This window comes from Dromaius novaehollandiae, chromosome 4 (assembly GCF_036370855.1).
Source record: "Dromaius novaehollandiae isolate bDroNov1 chromosome 4, bDroNov1.hap1, whole genome shotgun sequence".
Classification (NCBI taxonomy): Eukaryota; Metazoa; Chordata; class Aves; order Casuariiformes; family Dromaiidae; genus Dromaius; species Dromaius novaehollandiae.
The window spans coordinates 8,802,271-8,821,378 of record NC_088101.1 but is presented as its reverse complement, the minus strand read 5'-3'; the positions used below and the strand labels follow the sequence as shown (position 1 = coordinate 8,821,378).

The 19,108-nt window shown below is 38.1% G+C and overlaps 1 protein-coding gene across 3 annotated transcripts in view; it reads right to left on the bottom strand.

Moving 5' to 3' along the window:
• Window positions 1–19,108, bottom strand: part of MAPK10 (mitogen-activated protein kinase 10) — a 200,805-nt gene that overhangs the window by 43,283 nt on the left and 138,414 nt on the right. For all 3 annotated transcript variants that reach the window (XM_026102785.2, XM_026102790.2, XM_026102788.2), the window contains 2 exons: window positions 17,882–18,047; window positions 14,619–14,690 (listed from right to left, as the gene is read on the bottom strand). In XM_026102785.2, the coding sequence (XP_025958570.1) occupies window positions 14,619–14,690; window positions 17,882–18,047 (238 nt within the window). The remainder of the gene's footprint in view (window positions 1–14,618; window positions 14,691–17,881; window positions 18,048–19,108) is intronic.

Below are 19,108 nucleotides of genomic sequence, written 5' to 3'. Positions count from 1 at the left end.
CCTCTCCTCTTCTGTCTATTTAAATCACAGATATTTTGAGTCAGGAATTGTATTTTATTATGTTTAACTGCAAGACTTTGCATAAGCAGACACTGTTACAGTAGGATGTCCTAGTTCTACTGTAATACAAATAACATACTACAAAGCATGCATAGTTAAGACCGTACATTCGCCCGTAATCATCAGAAAAGCTCTGAATGTTCAGCTGTTTAACCTTTAGCAATACATTATTATAATTATGTTTCTTTTCCTAAAAAAGGAAGGAAAAAATCTCCTGTTGCAAATCTAATGGTCAACCAGTCATGAGAGACTAATCATTGCCTTTCCCTGCTATTACAAAGCGTTTGACTGTGATAAAAAAAGTTTCTTTTTGAAATCCACCTCAAGTAATATTTGTGGACTACGATCTGGAAAACACATGCTACTCTGCCAAAATGCTTGTTTGTGTACGAGCTTTTGGAGTTGTGTTTTGTGGTAGTGGTGGTGGGGAAGCATGCTTCCCTGCACAGTATACTAGCAACCACTTTCTTCACCTATTAAGCAGCACACCTACACTGGCTTTACTGTGCAAAAAACCCTTCAACAAACATACTGAAGCAGGATTTGCTCTTTCTGGCTAACTGCTTCCTTCGGAGATGGCTAAGCTACGGCGTATCAAGTCTTGCTTTTTTAATGTGGGCACGATGGAAAAGAGATGGATACAGAGCATTCTCTTCCTTCAGAGCAGACAGGATAAGTTAATCTTATTACAACCTCAAAGCGCAATGGAACCCCCTTTCTGATAGTTTTCTCCTTAACTGTGAAGGTTCCATCAATGAAAGCTGACTGCACTGCTTAGCATGTAATTTTCAGATGCTCTTGACTTGCCAAAATTAAAATAATTACTGGGGCAGTTCCACGTTCCCACCACCAAACTGTACCATCGACTGTAAAGTTGATAGCGCACCACATTTTCATTATCAGATTATTTTTCATTAATCTGTTCAAAAAACAAACCAAAGATGACTTCATTAGGGGAGGTGCTGGTGGAAGACCCCTGTTTTTCCACACTCCCGTAATTTACAAACTGATGCCAACACAATTTACAATAAACACATGAAACAAATAGAAAACGGTACATTTTTCCAGACAGCAAGTCTAGAAGATTCCCTATCCCAGGGTGAACACTTTGAGAAGACATGCGAGTAGTAGTATGACATTGGTAAAAAAAAAAACTAGACCATAATAAAAAGTATTTTGTAACTTTAACAACAGTAGTTGCTATTTACGTGCTATAATAGAGCATGTGATAATAAAATCACATGTAGTACTCGCATAGAGTATTACCAGTGGTCATCTGCAAGTTATCGGTTGTGTAGTTTTCATTAACCACTCTGAAGCATATATACAATGACACCTTTTCTAACATGTTCAATTGCAATTTTTTTTACCCAGCACTTCATTTAGCGCACAGGATGTCTCTGCTTACATAGTTGTAAGCAAATCAATACTTAGTGAATAGTCTGGACATCATGGTATAGGATTACAACCTTGCCCTCAGAGAAGCATCATCATTTTGTAACTTCATGGACTTTTCCTCATCATTGCAGTATCTACTGATGCTATTCTAGGCCATGTATAGGTTTCTGTAACATGTGTGATGCACTGTCCTTGCAACATGTACAGCTGAATGTACTGATGATCATGTACCTAGCTTAGAGAGAGGCATACAAAAAGCAACATTATTTAAATACCTTCTAAAACAACTTTAACATTGCGTAAGAAAAATCCAAACCCAACTCTCTGCGACATACATGAAATATGATTGCTGCTGTAGAATATGGCTCTGTAAATGATAGGTTGCATGGCCATCTCTGATTTATACTGACAGAACCTAACACCACGCTGCCTTAGATCTCCCTACTGAATATATGCTTATTTCCCTGTAAGAATTCCCACCTATAGCATTTATAAAGGCACATTTTTCCTTCTCTGCCCAAAATGCTTTCAGCAGTTTAACAAAATATCCGTGTATAACTTCCGCTTTCACAACTCACCAAAGAAATACAAAGGAGTAAGGCATCTTCTTAATCCCCTGTTCAGATTATTTATGTTGTGGTGAGAGAAAAATCATGGTCTCCCTCACGTAATTTTGAGAAAAACATGTGAGTCAACTCACAGGTAGAATTAGCTTTCCAAATTGCTCCCGAGGCAACAAAACAACATTGCCTTTTTCTCCTTGCTTGAGGCAAAAACATGATCCAAGCTTCATTACAATAGTTTCTCTGTAAACATCACTATTGCTGTCAGTATTCTTTTGGAAGAAAAAAAACCCCTCATATAAAAGTTTTAGCTCATATTTAACTGCATCATATCCATATACCAAGAATGGTAGAGAAATATTAAAATTCTGTGGATCAGTAAGAACCCAACGGAGTTTTGACACTGCAAGGTATGCACTCAGAATTGGAGCTTAGAAAAGAGTAATAGCCAAATTCTGTTCTCAGCTCCACCCAAGTGTTCAAATGAGTTACACTAGTGAAACAGAGCTGTACCTTAGCTAAGCATTCAACTCTACACTTATTCAAAGACATTTCCTATTTTTCTGCTGGCATATTTTCTGCAACCATATCACACCCTTGTATTTTATGACAGAAGTTGTTTCTATTAGCTGTATGGACTACCTAGTTTTGGAAATAGAAATAATATCAAATGATATATACCCCCGAGGCAAATACCTTGAAAATGTCAAATAGTTAATTATGCAATCAAATGTATGAGTGACAATTCATTTCTCCCGAATAGTCAAGCTTTTAGTTTCAAAAATGCTTTTTACAGGTACTTATGCATGAAAAACAGACACAAAATACTCTTCGAACCGAGGTGTGGTTGTGAAATGAAGCACTATCTGTGAAGAAAAATAAGACTGATAATGAATCCTGGTCCACTGGCAGTCTTAACCAATTTTACTTCCATCTTACGTAGGAGAGGAAGCTTTCTTTTTAAAAACAGTTTCTGATTACTCTTGCTCCTTCTACCCTTAAGTACATACTTAAGTATGTAGCCCCTGGGCTCTTAAGGCTCACAGTCCCTGTTGATGGAATGATACAACCATAGAACTCCATCACACATCTTAAGAAGAAATACTCATGAGCATAATTTTCACGAAAACACCTAGTATCTTCTATGAAGATTTAAGGAAGACTTTGCCATGAGGTCATCAATCTCAGCACACTGGGCCTGACCTTGCACACTTCCGACCGCTTCTGACTCCCCAGAACCGCCCAGGAGCGAGAAGTGCTGCAGCCCTTCCAGAGGCTGCTCAGCATGTTGCTATCGGTCCTTGGCAGCCTTGGGAGGATTGTGCGAGGGGCCCGATTTAGAAAACAGGCTGCTTTGGGGAGGGGCGCTCAGCTGTCTGAAAGAGAACAACTGCATTGTTCCCCATGCCGCTGAAGAGAGACTAATGGAACAGCGGGAGAAAGGCAGAGCGGTACATGAAACGCAGTACAAATTTAGCGACGTATTATAAATATAAATGAAGAACGTGAACTCAATTACAGAACAATCCCAAACAAATCAGCAGCTGCTAATGCTGATTTCCGAGGGGTTATTGCAATAATAAATGGAATGTAATGGTCTAATTATAGAAGCTTTGGGTGATCTCTTTTTAATAAGTATGCAGCTGTGCAAAGGAAACCAATTTTTAAAGCACTATATAGGAAATGTTCAATTAGTTTTGTACTTATTTGGGGATTTTTTTAAACAAAAACTTATGAAACTAAAGTCTATTAACCTAAAAACCGTTCAAACTACAGCACTGAACAACACCAACTCCCACACTTACCATTATCATTCCATATTCACAGAAAACATAAACACTGCCTAGGCCAAATCTTCATCAAGCACAAATAGGTGCTAATGAGCTACATTAACACATAGAAGCGAAAGGTTTACTCTCACATATGCAGATGAGATGTGTTCCTGATCCTGTGAAAACCCATGGGAGTTTTAGCATTCATTTCAGTAGGCATATGATCATCCAACATTTTGGGCAAAACTGAAATTAGAATATCTTAAGACAAGATTGTGAAGATAAATATTAATGATATCATTGCTTGCTTTCACTTATTTACTGCTGTTCAGATACTACCTTTTCTATCTTTTAATCAAACTATTAAACCCCTTAAAGCATCAGTGTGAATAAGGCCAAAAGGGAAGTGAAAAATTAATTAATATGTAACACAAAATGCACACATAAATATACATTCAGAGAAAGTTACATAAAAAATGAATAACGCCTGGAGACTCCTCTGTCATCTATCTAAGCACAGGGTTTAAATTAGAAGCAAAACTTGGCAACAGATCATCTACATTTCTCATTTTTGTAAGCCTACTGAGCACAGACCACTGGAGTTAGACCTGGCATGCACAAAGCTCAGCTACTGTTGTGCACAGCAAGAAGCCACTTTCACAGTCTGATAAATAATAAAAATATGTATCAAAGATTTAAAAAATCGAATAAAAAAAGATGACTGCCTCAGCCACGGGTGCAAAATGGACTGTTACTTAAAAAAATACATACACGCACACACACCTCCCTAGTCTGCTTGGATCTCATGTCCACTGATTTAATGAATTTACCTATAAATCACTTTTTGTTGATGTTGAAAATATGTTCTGCTTTCACATAATAACTACATTTACTGAAATAGAGGCATAACAGATTGAAGTGCATTACAACAGTTTCCGAGGAAATCCCTAGTTATATGATTCATCAAATTGCCACAGTGTTGATAATTTAGTGATGGGAGGAAGGGCAAGCCCCCAAAATGAAGTCGTTCCCTATTTTTCTACTTCAATACCGCTTGCAGACAAAACATTGTTAGAAAAATAAGCATTTTCAAAGATAATGCCTGAGGTACCATACCTTCTTCCTAAACTGCCAAACTTCTCACACATCATTCTGAGGTAAATACTGACTTGTGTCTACTACATGTTACAACCTGAACATATGAATAGTCATTTATGAAGCAAAATAAAACCATAGGTAATAAACAGACATTTATAGCACAACAAAACTAAAAACAAGTGGTCACTGGCTGCTATCAGCAGAAGGTGATTCTGATGAACCACGCAGGACATTGTGTTCCATCTCCTTACGCTATATTCGCTGTGTTTTCAACATAAAGCTTTTACTGAGGGATAGTAATGTTTTATTGACATTTTGGCTTGCAAAGATTTTGCAGTGGGACATAACCCAGCTTTTTAGATACAGTACAAATATATCAGCGCTAGTCTAATATGAAGGGGCTGGAGGGGAAAGGGTTGGAAGTACCTACTGAGGCCAAAACGGCTGCTAGGAAGGATACGATCAGTGCCAGGAAACAACACAGCACCTTTAATCATTTCTCCCATGATGCACCCTACTGACCACATGTCAACTGAAAACAAAAATGAAATGAAGGTAAACAAGAAAACAGGAACAGAACAACAAATAAATGAGAAGACTTATCCAATCATGCCATTGCACAGGAGCCTGCAGCCCACGCTGCAGGCACAGACCTGCCTTTTGCTCTGTGCAAACACTTTCTGTAGAAGCTGTGCTTGTGCATACAAGTTTCATGACAACATAGCAGGTCTGAGAAAAATTGACTCCAGTAGTTTTTTTTTTACCCCAGTGTGGATGAAAGACAATAGTATTAAATACGGAAAACCAAATGAGACCCACGGCTGGCTACTGTGTCACAATAAAACTTTGTAATTATAATTTACCAATTAATTTTGTCTTTTTTCTTATTCTTCTTTAAGTTTTCATTTGCATTCATTAACCAGGTTTATACTCTTTTGTATTGTAAATGAATGCTAGTCTTTGTATTCAATGAGGATATGCAAATTGCCCTTCCTTTATCCTTTCAGCTGCCAGAGATCCATGCATATTTTTACGAGCTGAACTGCCAGAAGCCACAAAAGAAACTTTGGTCCTTGTGAAGACATATCCACCTCTTATTCAGAGATATGAATAGAATTAGTTGAGATCATTCGATTCCAATAAAGATGGCTTTAGAGCCTGTTGGCTCACTTCCACTGAATCGCAGGGAAGCCACAGCCCATAACAGGGGTCTTGAGAATCTCATAAGATTTCCATTCTGCATGATAGGAAATGCTTAGTTCTGAATAGGACAGTAGAGACACAAAAGCATGAAGCTGTACCTTCTGGATTGAATTCAGAGCAAATCTGGGAACTATTTACCTCATACAGAAAAGAGCAGTTCAGCTGGGTTAGACAAAGCTATCCACAATTTACACTGCAAGGCATGATATGAAAATCAGGCTCCTTATGTCAAATATGGAATTAAGGTGGTGTTTTCTCCACTATTAATACCCCGAAACCACATTACCTCTGCTGTCCTTGCTCTATGATAGGCCATAGGGCATGGAAGCAAGAAAAAGGAGAGACTGGTCTCTCGAGGCCAGAAACTCTGGGAAAAAAATGAAAGTGTCATGCTGTTCGCTTGAATTTACTCTTGCTATTTTATATCAAGCAACAGTTTAAAGTAGATTTGATTTTGAAGGCAAATGCCCTGTCTGTGGAACTCTTAAGATGTCCAGATCTAAGGCTCCCAGTTGTTTTATTTAGTATGTGAAAAGCTTAATCACCACACAATAAATAAACCTTTAATAAACAAACAAAGAAATAAATAAAAAGCTACTTGTTTGGAAGCAATAAGCAAACCTAGAGATGCAAATTATTGCTGCTTTCATCACAAGCTAAGTGGCATGCAAAATATCAGGAAAAGATAGAGCAAACAGTTGTCTGTTCATCTGTTACTATTAATACCTCTCTTATTTTCAGAGACTGCCTTCTGACATCACTGCCGTATGCTGTGCTCAGGAATACTCACACAGAAGTTCATCTACTGACTTACTAAACTAGAAGCTCTGTAAAGCAGAGACTTTTATTCCACTTTACTCCTGAGGTTACGGGAAGGAATTGAAAGCTTCTTTGAAAATTGTAAATGTAACCAATGTCTGAAGAGAAAAAAAATGCACCTTCTTGCTCACCTTCTTTTCTCTCCTGAACTGATAAGAAATAACTTGCATTAGGAGTCAAATTTTCAATGAGTATGTTTTTTAAAAAAAGTAGAAAGCTGGAGGCCAGGGATTTTATTATAACTCCTATAACTCATATACTGCAGTAGGGATTAGAAGCTTCAGTTAAGGCACTGAGACTTTGCTGTCCAATGCATCATAAGGGACTGCAATACAGGGACCTAACCTCAATCCTTAGTTTGATTTAGTCCAACATAAACCCAGAGGTAGCCTGAGCAACTTCAGCCTTACAAGCATCAGAAAAACAAACCAAACTAAACTCTCAGAACATTTGGACTAAACTCACAAATCACTCAAAATTTATACTGGTTCAAGATTTTTTCCAAATGCAAGATATTCAAGAGGATTTGTAATGCTTTGCTAACACTCGGAATATCCTTAAACTTCAGACAAATGCAGATTGATTTATAGCCGTATAGAGATCTGCATGATTCTAGAGTTTCAACAACAATTTGAAACTGAGCGTTAATGAATTAAACCCACAACTTTTCAAATGAGTCTTTGGAGTGAAACAGCTGAGATTTAGGAAGCCCTTGATGAGAAGCCCCCTTTCCAGTAGAATGCTTGTGAACTAGATTACTAAGAGTGTTTTGTTTGTTCTTTTTTAATTTTTTCATAATCTCTACAAAGATTTCCTCAACAGTGGAAATGTTTCACTTCCTACAGCAAATCTTAACCTCAGGGCCACCTCCCAATCCTGAATTCCATGCCAAAAAGTTAAGAAATACCCTTTACGATGATTGCATCAGGGTTGTCTTGCAAAGCGTCTGGGGAATGAATCTGTCCAGAAGAACCTCCACAATCTCCCCAGATACTTGAACACAGTTCAGGGAAGTCAAACAGAAGTTGCTCTGTCTCCACCTGGCTCTTTCCCCCAGAACTTTCCTGTATCCTATGGAAGTAGGCTGGTCTGACCCTGCATGGGAAAGGTGATTAGCAGGGATGGTGGGGATAGCTGGGATGGAAGAGCATTAATAAAGCCTCTATCTGCCATAAAAGGAAATCCAGAAGGAAAACGCGCAGCTGCCCTCACTAAAACTCCTATTGAGGATGACTGCTCAGACCTGCATACCTCGTACCATGCTCACGACCTCAGACCTCAGCTCCAGTTTATATCCAGTGAAAATCATGACATTCAAATTAAAACTCATGAAATACCTGACAGAAGTTGTTCTGGGTATCAGAGATTCAGCTACAAAGGCATGAGGCTGCCAATGCTGAGCAGAGTTTGTGATGAGCAGGGCTCATAATGACAATTGTGGAGATGAAACAAAGACTTGAAAAAGCTAAAGAAACCCTTACCTTCCTCCGACTCAAGTCTTTTAATGTTTTAGTCCAAATTTTGTTCCTGTCTCCTTGAATCTCTTCCCTCATTTTCAACTCTTTCAATTACATTCAAATTCTTGAATTCAGTATCGAAATTCCAAGAAGTCCATCTCCTGCTTACATCTTTGTTGTCATATTGTTGTTTCCTCCCATCTCTCTTCATCTTTTCCCAACAGCACTACCTTCTCCAGTCTTACGCCCATGCCCTTCTCCCATACTTTCCAATCTGTCTAGAAGAACTTCTGGCTTCCTCCACACCCAATGACTGTGGTCATGTCTTTCAAGCTTTCACTACCTCTAGGTATTTTTCATCCTTCTCCACTCCCCTTATGATATGTATTTATTTAAATATCAACACCACCGTATGTTCATATAGACAACAGAAAAAGCATCAAGATGGAAATACAGAAGAAAAAAATTATTTTACAAGCTGTAGAACTGCAGAATACCTGCTTCCTAGCCCTGTATTTACTGGGATTATATATTTTACTTCTCTGTTACATAGTTTATACTCAGTATAAGGACAGTTACCTATTTGTCTAAATTATGGCAAACTCCCAGTTTTGTGACATACCGAATTCAGGACCTGAGATATCAAACCTGAGATACTTCACTCTTGGATTTATTATATGCATACATTTTAAAATGTTTTAACAAATGCTTAGCACATGATCAGCTCAGTCCATTAAGATTTTCTGAGAAAAGCTTTGCTTTCTAATTTGAAGTAGCATGTTCCACATGATGTTATAAAAACATTAATTAATATTTCTCAGTAACAGTAATAGGTTTCCAAAGGATGTGAATACTGCATTACTGATTTCTAATTTCTTATCTGTGACTGAGGCAGCAAAACACAGTGGTGTAAGGCTACTCTTGTGACAGATTCTAGATGAAACCTGAAAGGGAGCTGCCAAAATTTTACAAGTGTGATGCCTCAAACATAACAACTTGTTTCTTTTTTGAAGCTTTCTGTGAGTTACAAGCTGATATGCATCATGTCTTCTTACAACAAAGCTGACCAGGGCAACAGGCTGAAGGAATAAATCGTATTCAAGAGCCATCACCCTCTGGGATTCAGAATAGCAGATGCTAGGCAGAGGCACAAGCATAGACAGAATTAATCTGCAGTAGACAGGCAGGTGCCAGGGCCTGCCTCACCTGGAAAAATGCATAAAGAGGTATGAATCACATCCAAGACATTTTAGACCATCTGATTTTCCTAAGTGCTTGAACAGGCTACTAACTCCCCTTGGTTGAAATTCACACTAGGCAGCAGTAGGTGTAGTACATATCTACACTTCAAAACACTTCACTACTTTTAAAAACTGAACTAAAAAAAAGAAAAAAGAAAAAGAACAGCAACAGCCAAACCATCCTCATAGCTGCACTGAAGTCTCTTTGAGACAGACCATGTCTCATATGAGCAAAATTCCCTCCATAAAATTAACAAAATTCAAACTCTTGCTATATTCTCAGAAAAATCCTGAGTCCAAAACCAAATACTACTGTATCTAGGGAGGAATCACCTATCTGAGCACAAATCAGAAGTTAGCCATCAACCCATCTCAGCTAAGAGACATTTTAAACAGCAGGCTAACACACACCAGCTGATCCAACCTGGAGAGCCGGGCCAGCCATTTTTAAGTCTCTTAAGTATCCCAGATGCTGATTCTTTTTTTTTTTTTTTTTTAAGACAAAAGAAGCCTTTAGAAAATACTACCAAGAACATCAAAAAATAACAGACTGCACTAAAAAAAGTGCAGATGTTTTATTATACTAAAGTTAATAAAAAACAGAAATTAATTCAGAACATTAGGCTTTTACCCATTAATATATGAAGGTCATATCTGAAATGTAAAGATAAATTCTGCTGATGAGTCGTGGAAAAGCAGTATCTTTTCCTAAGAGAATTTCTTGATTCAGAATTTTTTCTCTAAGGCAAGCAGAATTTGTTTTACATAAATTCCTGGGAAAATAAAATAGAATACTATGTCAGAGAACATCCCTACTTAATCCCAAGGCTCTCAGAGAGAGCTAGAGGGAAAAAAGGAATTTCTGAAAATCTGGTCATATTAATTATGTTTAAATGAAATATAAACTGTTCAGAAAATGTTAATTTCATCTGTCAGTGCTGTCCACTCTTGCAAATGGATTTTGGATGTTCATAGCTACACAGAATAAGTTTGTTTCTTTCTCTCTTACTACCTTCATATTTTCTCTGTCCTAAAGTCTAAGCTATTTGCAAGGGGAATGCTATTTTCATGTTATTTTTCATACTCACTAGTATAATCCAGACATGGCCAAACTTAAGACCCTTGGATGTCATCACATATATTTCCAGGACTGACTAAATATTTCTGCTTGGTCTTCTTCAGGAATCATACTCAGAAACTTGCTAGAGCACCATCATTTTCCCATCTTCCCACTACCGAAAAGAAATGCTTCTACAGTGGGGAAATAAACCAATCCAAGTCATGAGTATCTGTGAAACACCACTCTGGCTTCAGCATTTCTTAGTAATTCCATCTCACTTGAAAATAATCGCATCTATACCATTTTTAATGTTTCCTTTTCTGCAAGAAATGCACAAAAATACATTTCCAATCCTTAAATTGAAATCTTATGAGATTTTGAAGACATTATTAGGTAGAGTTGAACACACCTTCGGCCAAAGCTCTAGAGTTTTCAGAACTTCTCTTATTACAGCAGCATCCAAGAGTCTGGGCAGAAGTTTTTAGCTGTTCAAACTCCTACTGATTTAACTGAGAGAAGAGCGGAGTAAGCACTGAGTGAACACTGAGGGACAAGCTCAGAAGCTGAGTAGGAAAGAACTAGCAGGAATACTTTGCTCTGTAAATTTGTCTGGAAATCTATAAGAAGTTGTATTTCTTCTCTTGAGGGTCTGACCAGGTCAGACAAAGAGAAGCCTCTCTGATGGTGTTTTGAAATGTCCACTTTGGGTGAGTAGCAAGAAACACAAAAATATTCTCTATGCAATTTCTACCCAACACTCTCCAAGGAGACAGGAGATTGTTCATATTTTTTGAAATCCAGCTGGTTCATCCCATATTGACAACACTTTAATAGACCAATCCTCTAGTCCTTCTACACCTGAAGTATACTGCAAGGTCAATTAGATAACAATTTCAGCAATAATAATAGAGCTACCATTTTCAGGTACTGTTTGGCTTTTTGCTAATGAAAATAACAGCTAACTGAACATGTGTTCAGAGAACATTTTAATAAAGTTTAGAAACATTTTATTTTTGGAAAATGCAGAATTTCAATTTATACTAGTTGGGACAGTTTTCATATATCCACAGTGTCTGAAAATAGAATTGGGACCCGTAGTCTGCTCAGAATTCAGAGCCTTCTTATGGTCATTTAGAGGAAGCTTGTTATTTATGAATATGAAATAATCTGAATTTCATCTTCCACAACTTTAACTTCTATGAAGACTTTAAAAATCGAACTTTATTTAAAGTCACCAGTAACTCAGAGCAATGGTTTAGTTAAGGTTAGCTTTTTCAAATGTGCTTTTCCTTAAAACTTGGCAGCAGCTCTCAAATTTTTTAAATGTACTGTGCCAGTCCCATACATATACGTTCCTACTCCAAGCTAGAAATGAACAAGCCCCACATGTTGGTAGCAAGTACATACAGTGGGCATTCCTCCACACAATTATAAGGACTGAAAACCTTAGCTTCTATACAGGCTTGCCTGTTTCAGCTGAAAAAGCAGCATCCGGAAGGCCTTAAGGAGCACAAGAAAAGCTTTATCGTAACATTGTTCCGTGAGGTCTACCTGCAGCTGCGCAAATGCTTTTCCAACCCTTAATGCAGCTAGGAGGCAAACTGGATCTGCTCATCGATTCAACAATCACAGGGGGAAGGGAAATAATCTGGACCCAGACACAAACCAGGCTTTCTGACACTGAAAACTCTTTGTTATTTTTCACAGGGTCAAACTGGTTAACAGATGAGTATCAACTTAGAGATGAATGTACAGACTTCATTTTTTTCTTTTTTTTTTCCAACTCGCCTGGAGAAAACCACCAGTGAAACGTGGTAGCAGTTGTGCCCTGGCCCACATAAACTACATTTCAGGGTATGAGATTTCCATTGATTTAAAAAGTAGGACTATCCCACAATTTACACAATGCCTTCTGAGATTAAAAAAAGCCCAATTGCCTCAGCTCAAAATGTCAGTTCATATTTTTAACTGATACTGGAATATTAAAAGGTATTTTTAAAATACTGTTATTATCTCTGAGAAAGAATGAGACACTATCAAAAGAGATTTTTGTCACAGACAGGCAGAAAGAAACTCTCATGTTTGAATACTTTTTTGAAAGGCTGTGTTGTTTAAGTTATATAGCATCTATTTTTGCTCAAAATGGGCAGGAAAACATGGTTTTTAAAATCTTGTTTGTTGCTGAAAAAGAAGAGCTACTACAAACTGTGCGACTGCCTTTTTACACTGGAATTTATTTGCTTTCTTCCTGTATTCTTGGTGCTTAAGGAACTAAATACTGAATCAGACTTTTCTCCAAGATTACATGGAAATACCCTCAGTATTTACAAGTGAACCTCAGGTATATTACAGATGGTTTAGTTTTTCCATTGTACACATAAAAAAAAAAAAGAAGAAGAAAAGAGCCTGAGATCTGGAGGAAAAGAGTACTGATGATGTTTCTGAGGTTTTGATACCACTGAAACACAGCAGAACTACTACACTGAAGTGTAGGTCTCACATACAACTGACATGAGTTCTGGGAGCTTCTCTGAACATTCAAATTGCATCAGAAGGAAGGTGCGCAGTCTGCTCCATGTGTTGCAAGAAAAGCTCAGCGTGTTTAGAGCTGGACCTCTGAGGTATACACTAATGATAAAAAGCCACCACTCTTACTTCATTGTCAGATATTTGCATCTGTTAACTTTCCAGTCTATAGTGGTATATAAGACCGGAAGCCAGCAAAATATTGCTGTTTTCTTCTCAGCAAATGGGAAGTATCTGCATTTTCCCCATCTACCCATTAGAAAAACATATCTGTATCTTCACTTGGCTACCGGGCAGAGCTCTCTTTTCAGGGGAAGTCAATGGGGCTTGTGAAAATAGGACAGGCCTAACTCTGTCACACACTACAGGAACTGCTCGAGAGCCAGCAAAAAAATAATTAGTTCCATGACTACATGGCTATAAAAGTTGATTTTTATCCATACCAACTGCCAGTGTCAGCTGATGCCAGATTTTTACGGTGTCTTTCTGCCAATCTGCTGAAATTAATCTGCCTTTTTCTTTCTGAAAGCAGAAAAAAAATGTTATGTTACTGCATTTTTATTTTGATGAGCAAAATACAGACTACCTACCCTTCCCAGCTATCGCAGGCAGACTGGCTGGTTTAGCCTGTGATAAACTGAAGGCTAAGCAGACACTTCCTCTTTTGTTTTCATTTTCTAATATTGCTTTCACCACTTTAGAAGTGGTAAAATAGTATCACCTAAGATGAGAAAAACAAGATGGAAGGGAGATACAGTTTCATTAATGACACGGACCTCATGCAAGTGAAGGAAAGTCCACTTTTAAATCAACGGAACCTGATTTCAGGCCAATCTGGAAACCACACCAGATATACGGCTGTCTTAAACTGGGCGAGTTAAATTCTTCATTTTGTATCAAAGAAAAAAATGTTGTATTGACTCAATGCTGAGCCCATACAGCATTGGGATGAATCCAAATCCATGATGCATTAGCAAGCAAAAGATCGTGATGTCACCACAAATGTTATGAAATCACTATTTCCAAAACATGAAAGCAGAAAAACAGATTTACAGATGGGCCAAGTTAAGATGTTTTTTTCCGTTTTCACATATTTTTTTAAAGAATGGCCAAAAAGTAAAGCTATCCAATTTGCAACCATGATGCTTGTTTTCCAGATTGCATGTTAGTATCAAATATAGACTACATAAAATGGGACGATTATAGATTAAAATAACTGATTTGATTGAAATAATTCTGTGTATCTGTTTTTCATTTTTGTTCATATCAGGAGAGAGTTATTTCCACTTACTCATACCTCTGGGATTCAACTTTTTGCTTCTATCTTTACAGTCTTGGTATATTCATTACATGTTAAAGGGGATGGGGTGGAGGAGAGGAACAAATAATAGGTGAAGCTGCAGCAAATGGCACAAGGATACAGTCCCTTCCTGGAAAGAGGATTTTGTGGCGAACCATTTCTCCCATAATGCATCCCACAGACCATATATCCACTAGAACAGTAGAGACAGGGAAGTGAAGAAGGAGGAAAAAAAGCAAAGTTAACTAAGACATTTCACTCCTAAAGGAGGGGAAAAAGAGCAGGTTGATCAGAACAGTACAGTTTTTTTATTTTTTGTTTTCCACATCTCTGCAAAAGCTAAAATATATAAGTAAATAAGTAAAAGCTGTGCCAGTCAGCTCAATGGTAGTGAGCAACAGAGGAAAAAGTTTAAAATATCAATATTGTTGGAAAAAAGCCCACAGCTAGCATGTAAAGTAACAGCTACACAGACCTGTGGTTTGCATGGAGTGTATGGTTAAAAAAACCTCAAATCTTTCTTTAGAAGAAAAAAGAAAAAACAAAAAAAACCCAGACAGTGATTATCTGGAATAAATCCCACTTGCAGCCAGGCAGTTTATGGGCTTCATCCTACAGGAGAGAGCCTCCCTCTGCAGTCATATACATAAGGTCCAAACAGAACTACTCACGGGAGCAAAAGCTGTATGGATGAATACCATCCTGCACACTTCTCTAAAACTCCTGCTTCATAATCTACACTTACGTTGCATAAGGCTGGCCCGCAGCTAGTACTGACCGGAAAGAAACAGGGAGCGTGACCTGTGTGGACTCTGCTCTTTACTCCATAGGTACTCAAAATAAACGCTAGAATAAATAAATGCTTCACAGGACAAGTACCAACAAGATTAGGAACACTTCTTATCTTCCTGATCCCATCTTCAGCATTTAGATGCAATATGCATAATTACATCTGTTTGACTTGGGTGGGCTCTTTTTCCCTTCAAGCCTTACAATAAAAAAAAGGCTAGATACATAATGAGACGGTGTGCACAGAAAGAAAAGACTGGGATTCAATGTGAGGGGCAAAAACTGCTTTAAGAAACTATCCTATTTCCCAGCTTTGAATCCTCATTTTGTGGTCGTATTTGAGCTATACAAAGAGTTTCTCCTCTTTTTCTTCTCCCATTTATCCTTCAAAAACAAACAGAAACAAACCAAAGAAACAAACAAACAACTTATTTTTTGGTAAAACAAAATAAAGGGGAAATGTTCTATTTGGGAAAAGCAGGGTACAGGTATCAGGGGCATAGGACAGCAAGAGCATGCCTGAGGTGGTGGTAGAGTTTTCTTCATAGTGACGGTTTGGGGACCTTCCAAAGGAAGTGCAGCAAACTGGTGATAATTATGCATCTTTAGCCAACCAAGTGCAGAAAGAAAATGAAAGCAGTGAACAGTCCTTATACAGGCAGTGTACACAATGAGGGGGGAAAAAAAGTAGGGGAGCTTCAGTAATGTGGCAACATCGGCCAGAGCAGAGAAGCAAAAACGACCTTTCTGTTGACTGCATTGGGAACTGGATCAGAGCCTCAGAGCAGACCAGATCCTTAGATATGTTGACCTTCATTTTCAGGTGTTTTCTTCCACTGTTTAGGGTTTTATTTTCCGTTTGTACAACTGAGACAACACTGTTCATCTTGAGCCAGATTCATTGCCCACAGAAGCCAAAGAAAGCCGCTATGCTAACTTCAATGGGCACTTGATCAGGAGCTTTGAATGAGGGCATATACTCTTAGTACCTCTCCAACTGTGCACTTCAGTTCATCACAGAAGTTCCTTGGTGTCATTTTAATAGCATGAAAACTGAGTGCTTTCTCTCTCCTTTCAGGGACCGTAATAATAACAAAGGTAATCACTTGCTAAATGTTTGGAGAGAAAAAAATAAAAGCAAAATAATTCATTTCACAATAGAAGGAATCCTGGATATTTGGACTGAGCAACTACGACAAGCATGCTGAGTCTACTTCAGATTTCTAATGGCACACATCAAAATTAACAAGTATAAAATACTTTAAAGACTGTTCCTTTTTCAGTCATTATTGTGAATGGTTAGACCCTGCATATAAATTCTCCAGTGTTACACTTTCATATTCAAATCTGTTTTGTAAATTCATAAATATCAGAGATAATTCACGCAAAGACTTCCTGATTTTGGAATAGGTTTTGTGAGCATGCCTATATTATTGCTTAAGTAAAGGAATCAGCCCCAGAACCTACTTTTCTTGCCCCTCACAGAATGCAGCTGGCTATTGGTCAAAGTTTTTTTGCATGTGAATTAGCCTCTTCAACTTGAAATAAGTAAGAAACTTTTCAAATACATTCCTAGTTTTGAGGCTCTGCTGTTTTACCCTAACAGCTGTCCTCAAAAAGTCGTCTTACATAACAGAAAAATGGCAGCTTTTGGCAGCAGAATCAGAGTCATAGCGGATTTTCTCCATTACATGTTGTGCTCCCTTCTTTCCTGCCTAGTTTGCCTGACACTTCGATGTAATTCTCAGTTTGATTACAAAATGAGAACCACTTATAAAATAAAGCTTTCCCTTCATCCCCTGCAAAACATGAACTCTTCCTTACCTGACCCTCTATAGTAAGTGTGCGCTCCCTAACTGCTTTTTGCAGTCTTTCAAGAGACCAAGAGATATCCAGATACCTCACAGACTGTTAACAGCAAAACCATATCTACATATCTAGGGAGATTACATACAAATTAGATGCACGTTTTGTAGTTTCATCTTTTTGCTCTTCTCTCCAACTCGACTTTTGGTGAAAAACAGACTCAAGCTGCAAAATTTAGATCTAGATCTTGACCGCAAGAAACCTGCGAGCAAAACTCGGGACCTTAGTTTAAGCTATCGAAAAGACAGAAAGCATTCCTGAACTTCAGATCTAGCTCCAGATTTGGAAATTTCTGGAAAGTCCAGGATTCTCCATTTTAGCTTACATCTCTTCTTTCTCCCTCAAACAATTCAGAGACCCAGACCCAAATTTAGAACATTTCATCCACTCAGCAATCCTAACGGTTCCCAAACTGTTTCACAGCCACAGAAGCCAAACACATTCTGGTCAGAAAGGGCTAATTAGACTTAATCAGTTCAACGGTGACCAACTGTAGGGTTCCCATTAACCTGTAATCCTAGACTGTTAAATTCACCAACACTGCATCCCAAATACAGGCTGTAGCTACAGTATGCAACAGTGAGAAACTGCTCTAAATCACCTGCCTTTTACATTCAAGATGTCATTTCCTATTACATTTTTTTTTCTCCTTCTGGTGCCCCTTACAGTTGTAGAGGCAGACCTTATACTTCAGGTCGCACTGTGCTTGCTATGAAATCGCAGCCCTACCGTTCTCCTTGTAGCCCATTCCCAAGATGACCTCTGGTGCTCTGTAGTAACGTGTCACCACATACGGAGTCATCATGAAGCTAGTGCCCGCAGTCCTGGCCAGTCCAAAATCCAGAATCTTCAATGTGCAGTCAGATTTTACCACAATATTACTTGGTTTTAAATCCTGCAAAAGACAGTGAAAAGGGGTATGACTGTCCTTCAAAAAGTCAGGTAGTCTTAGTGATCTAGATCAGTATTTTAGATCACCCCTCAAATATCCTTTTACTCCTCTGACGCTGGCAGTTACTGTCAGAAGTCACTTTTAAGTACACAGCACTCAATTTTGCTACTGTTTCTCTAGTACCCCTTCTGGAAGATATTCTATATTGGTATGCTTTGGGGCTTTATTTGGATGGTAGAAGCCTACTGATATTAAATTAACTGCATCTAGTAACTCAAGGCACTAGGTTGAGTATTAGAGTATTATTTTGAGTATTACTGTGTTTATCCTGCAATCCTAACAGAGGCATTCCAACTGCACACAGGGAGATATTTTAATGCTTCATTTATAGCAATAATTCAACTCACCCTTTCCTTGAAGACTATCTTGAAGACAAATCTATCATCCTTCTCTATATATAGGTCATCCTGAGATAGGAGAACTTTGTATACTGTAAAGCAACATCCAGCTTGTAACCCATTTTATCAACCCTTCTTCTCTTCTTTTCATAAGGGAAGGCTAACATTTTCTGTTTTGTTTTTTTCCAGCAGGAAAAGCCAAATTAGTAGAAGCACATCTTATTAAAAAGTAAGCTCGTGGATATTTTTGACCCATTCAGGATTCCCTCCTGCTCACAGTCATAGGAATCATTCACTCTGCTATCAACAGTTACACATATCACTACCTCTGGCATGGATATCACATCTTTAGCAGTCACAACACTCTTAGGCGGAAAGGTAAAATGACAAGATCTGTTTAATATATGCTTAACAGTCTTTTAGTTCATTGTAGCATACGTAAATGATGGCAAAAACCAATTCCGTATGCCCTCACTGTTCTCTGTGAACCTTTATCAAGTAATACTTTGACCACACAACAACATCAACTCGTTTGAATGTTATGCATGGTTGATGTAGCCAGCTGCAGTTTCAGGAATAAAAATATTTATTTACACCTGTTTCAGAGACCATGATCACTCTGGTGATTTCCAGTGCTTACTTGTTTCTTAAAAGCTCATTACCTTT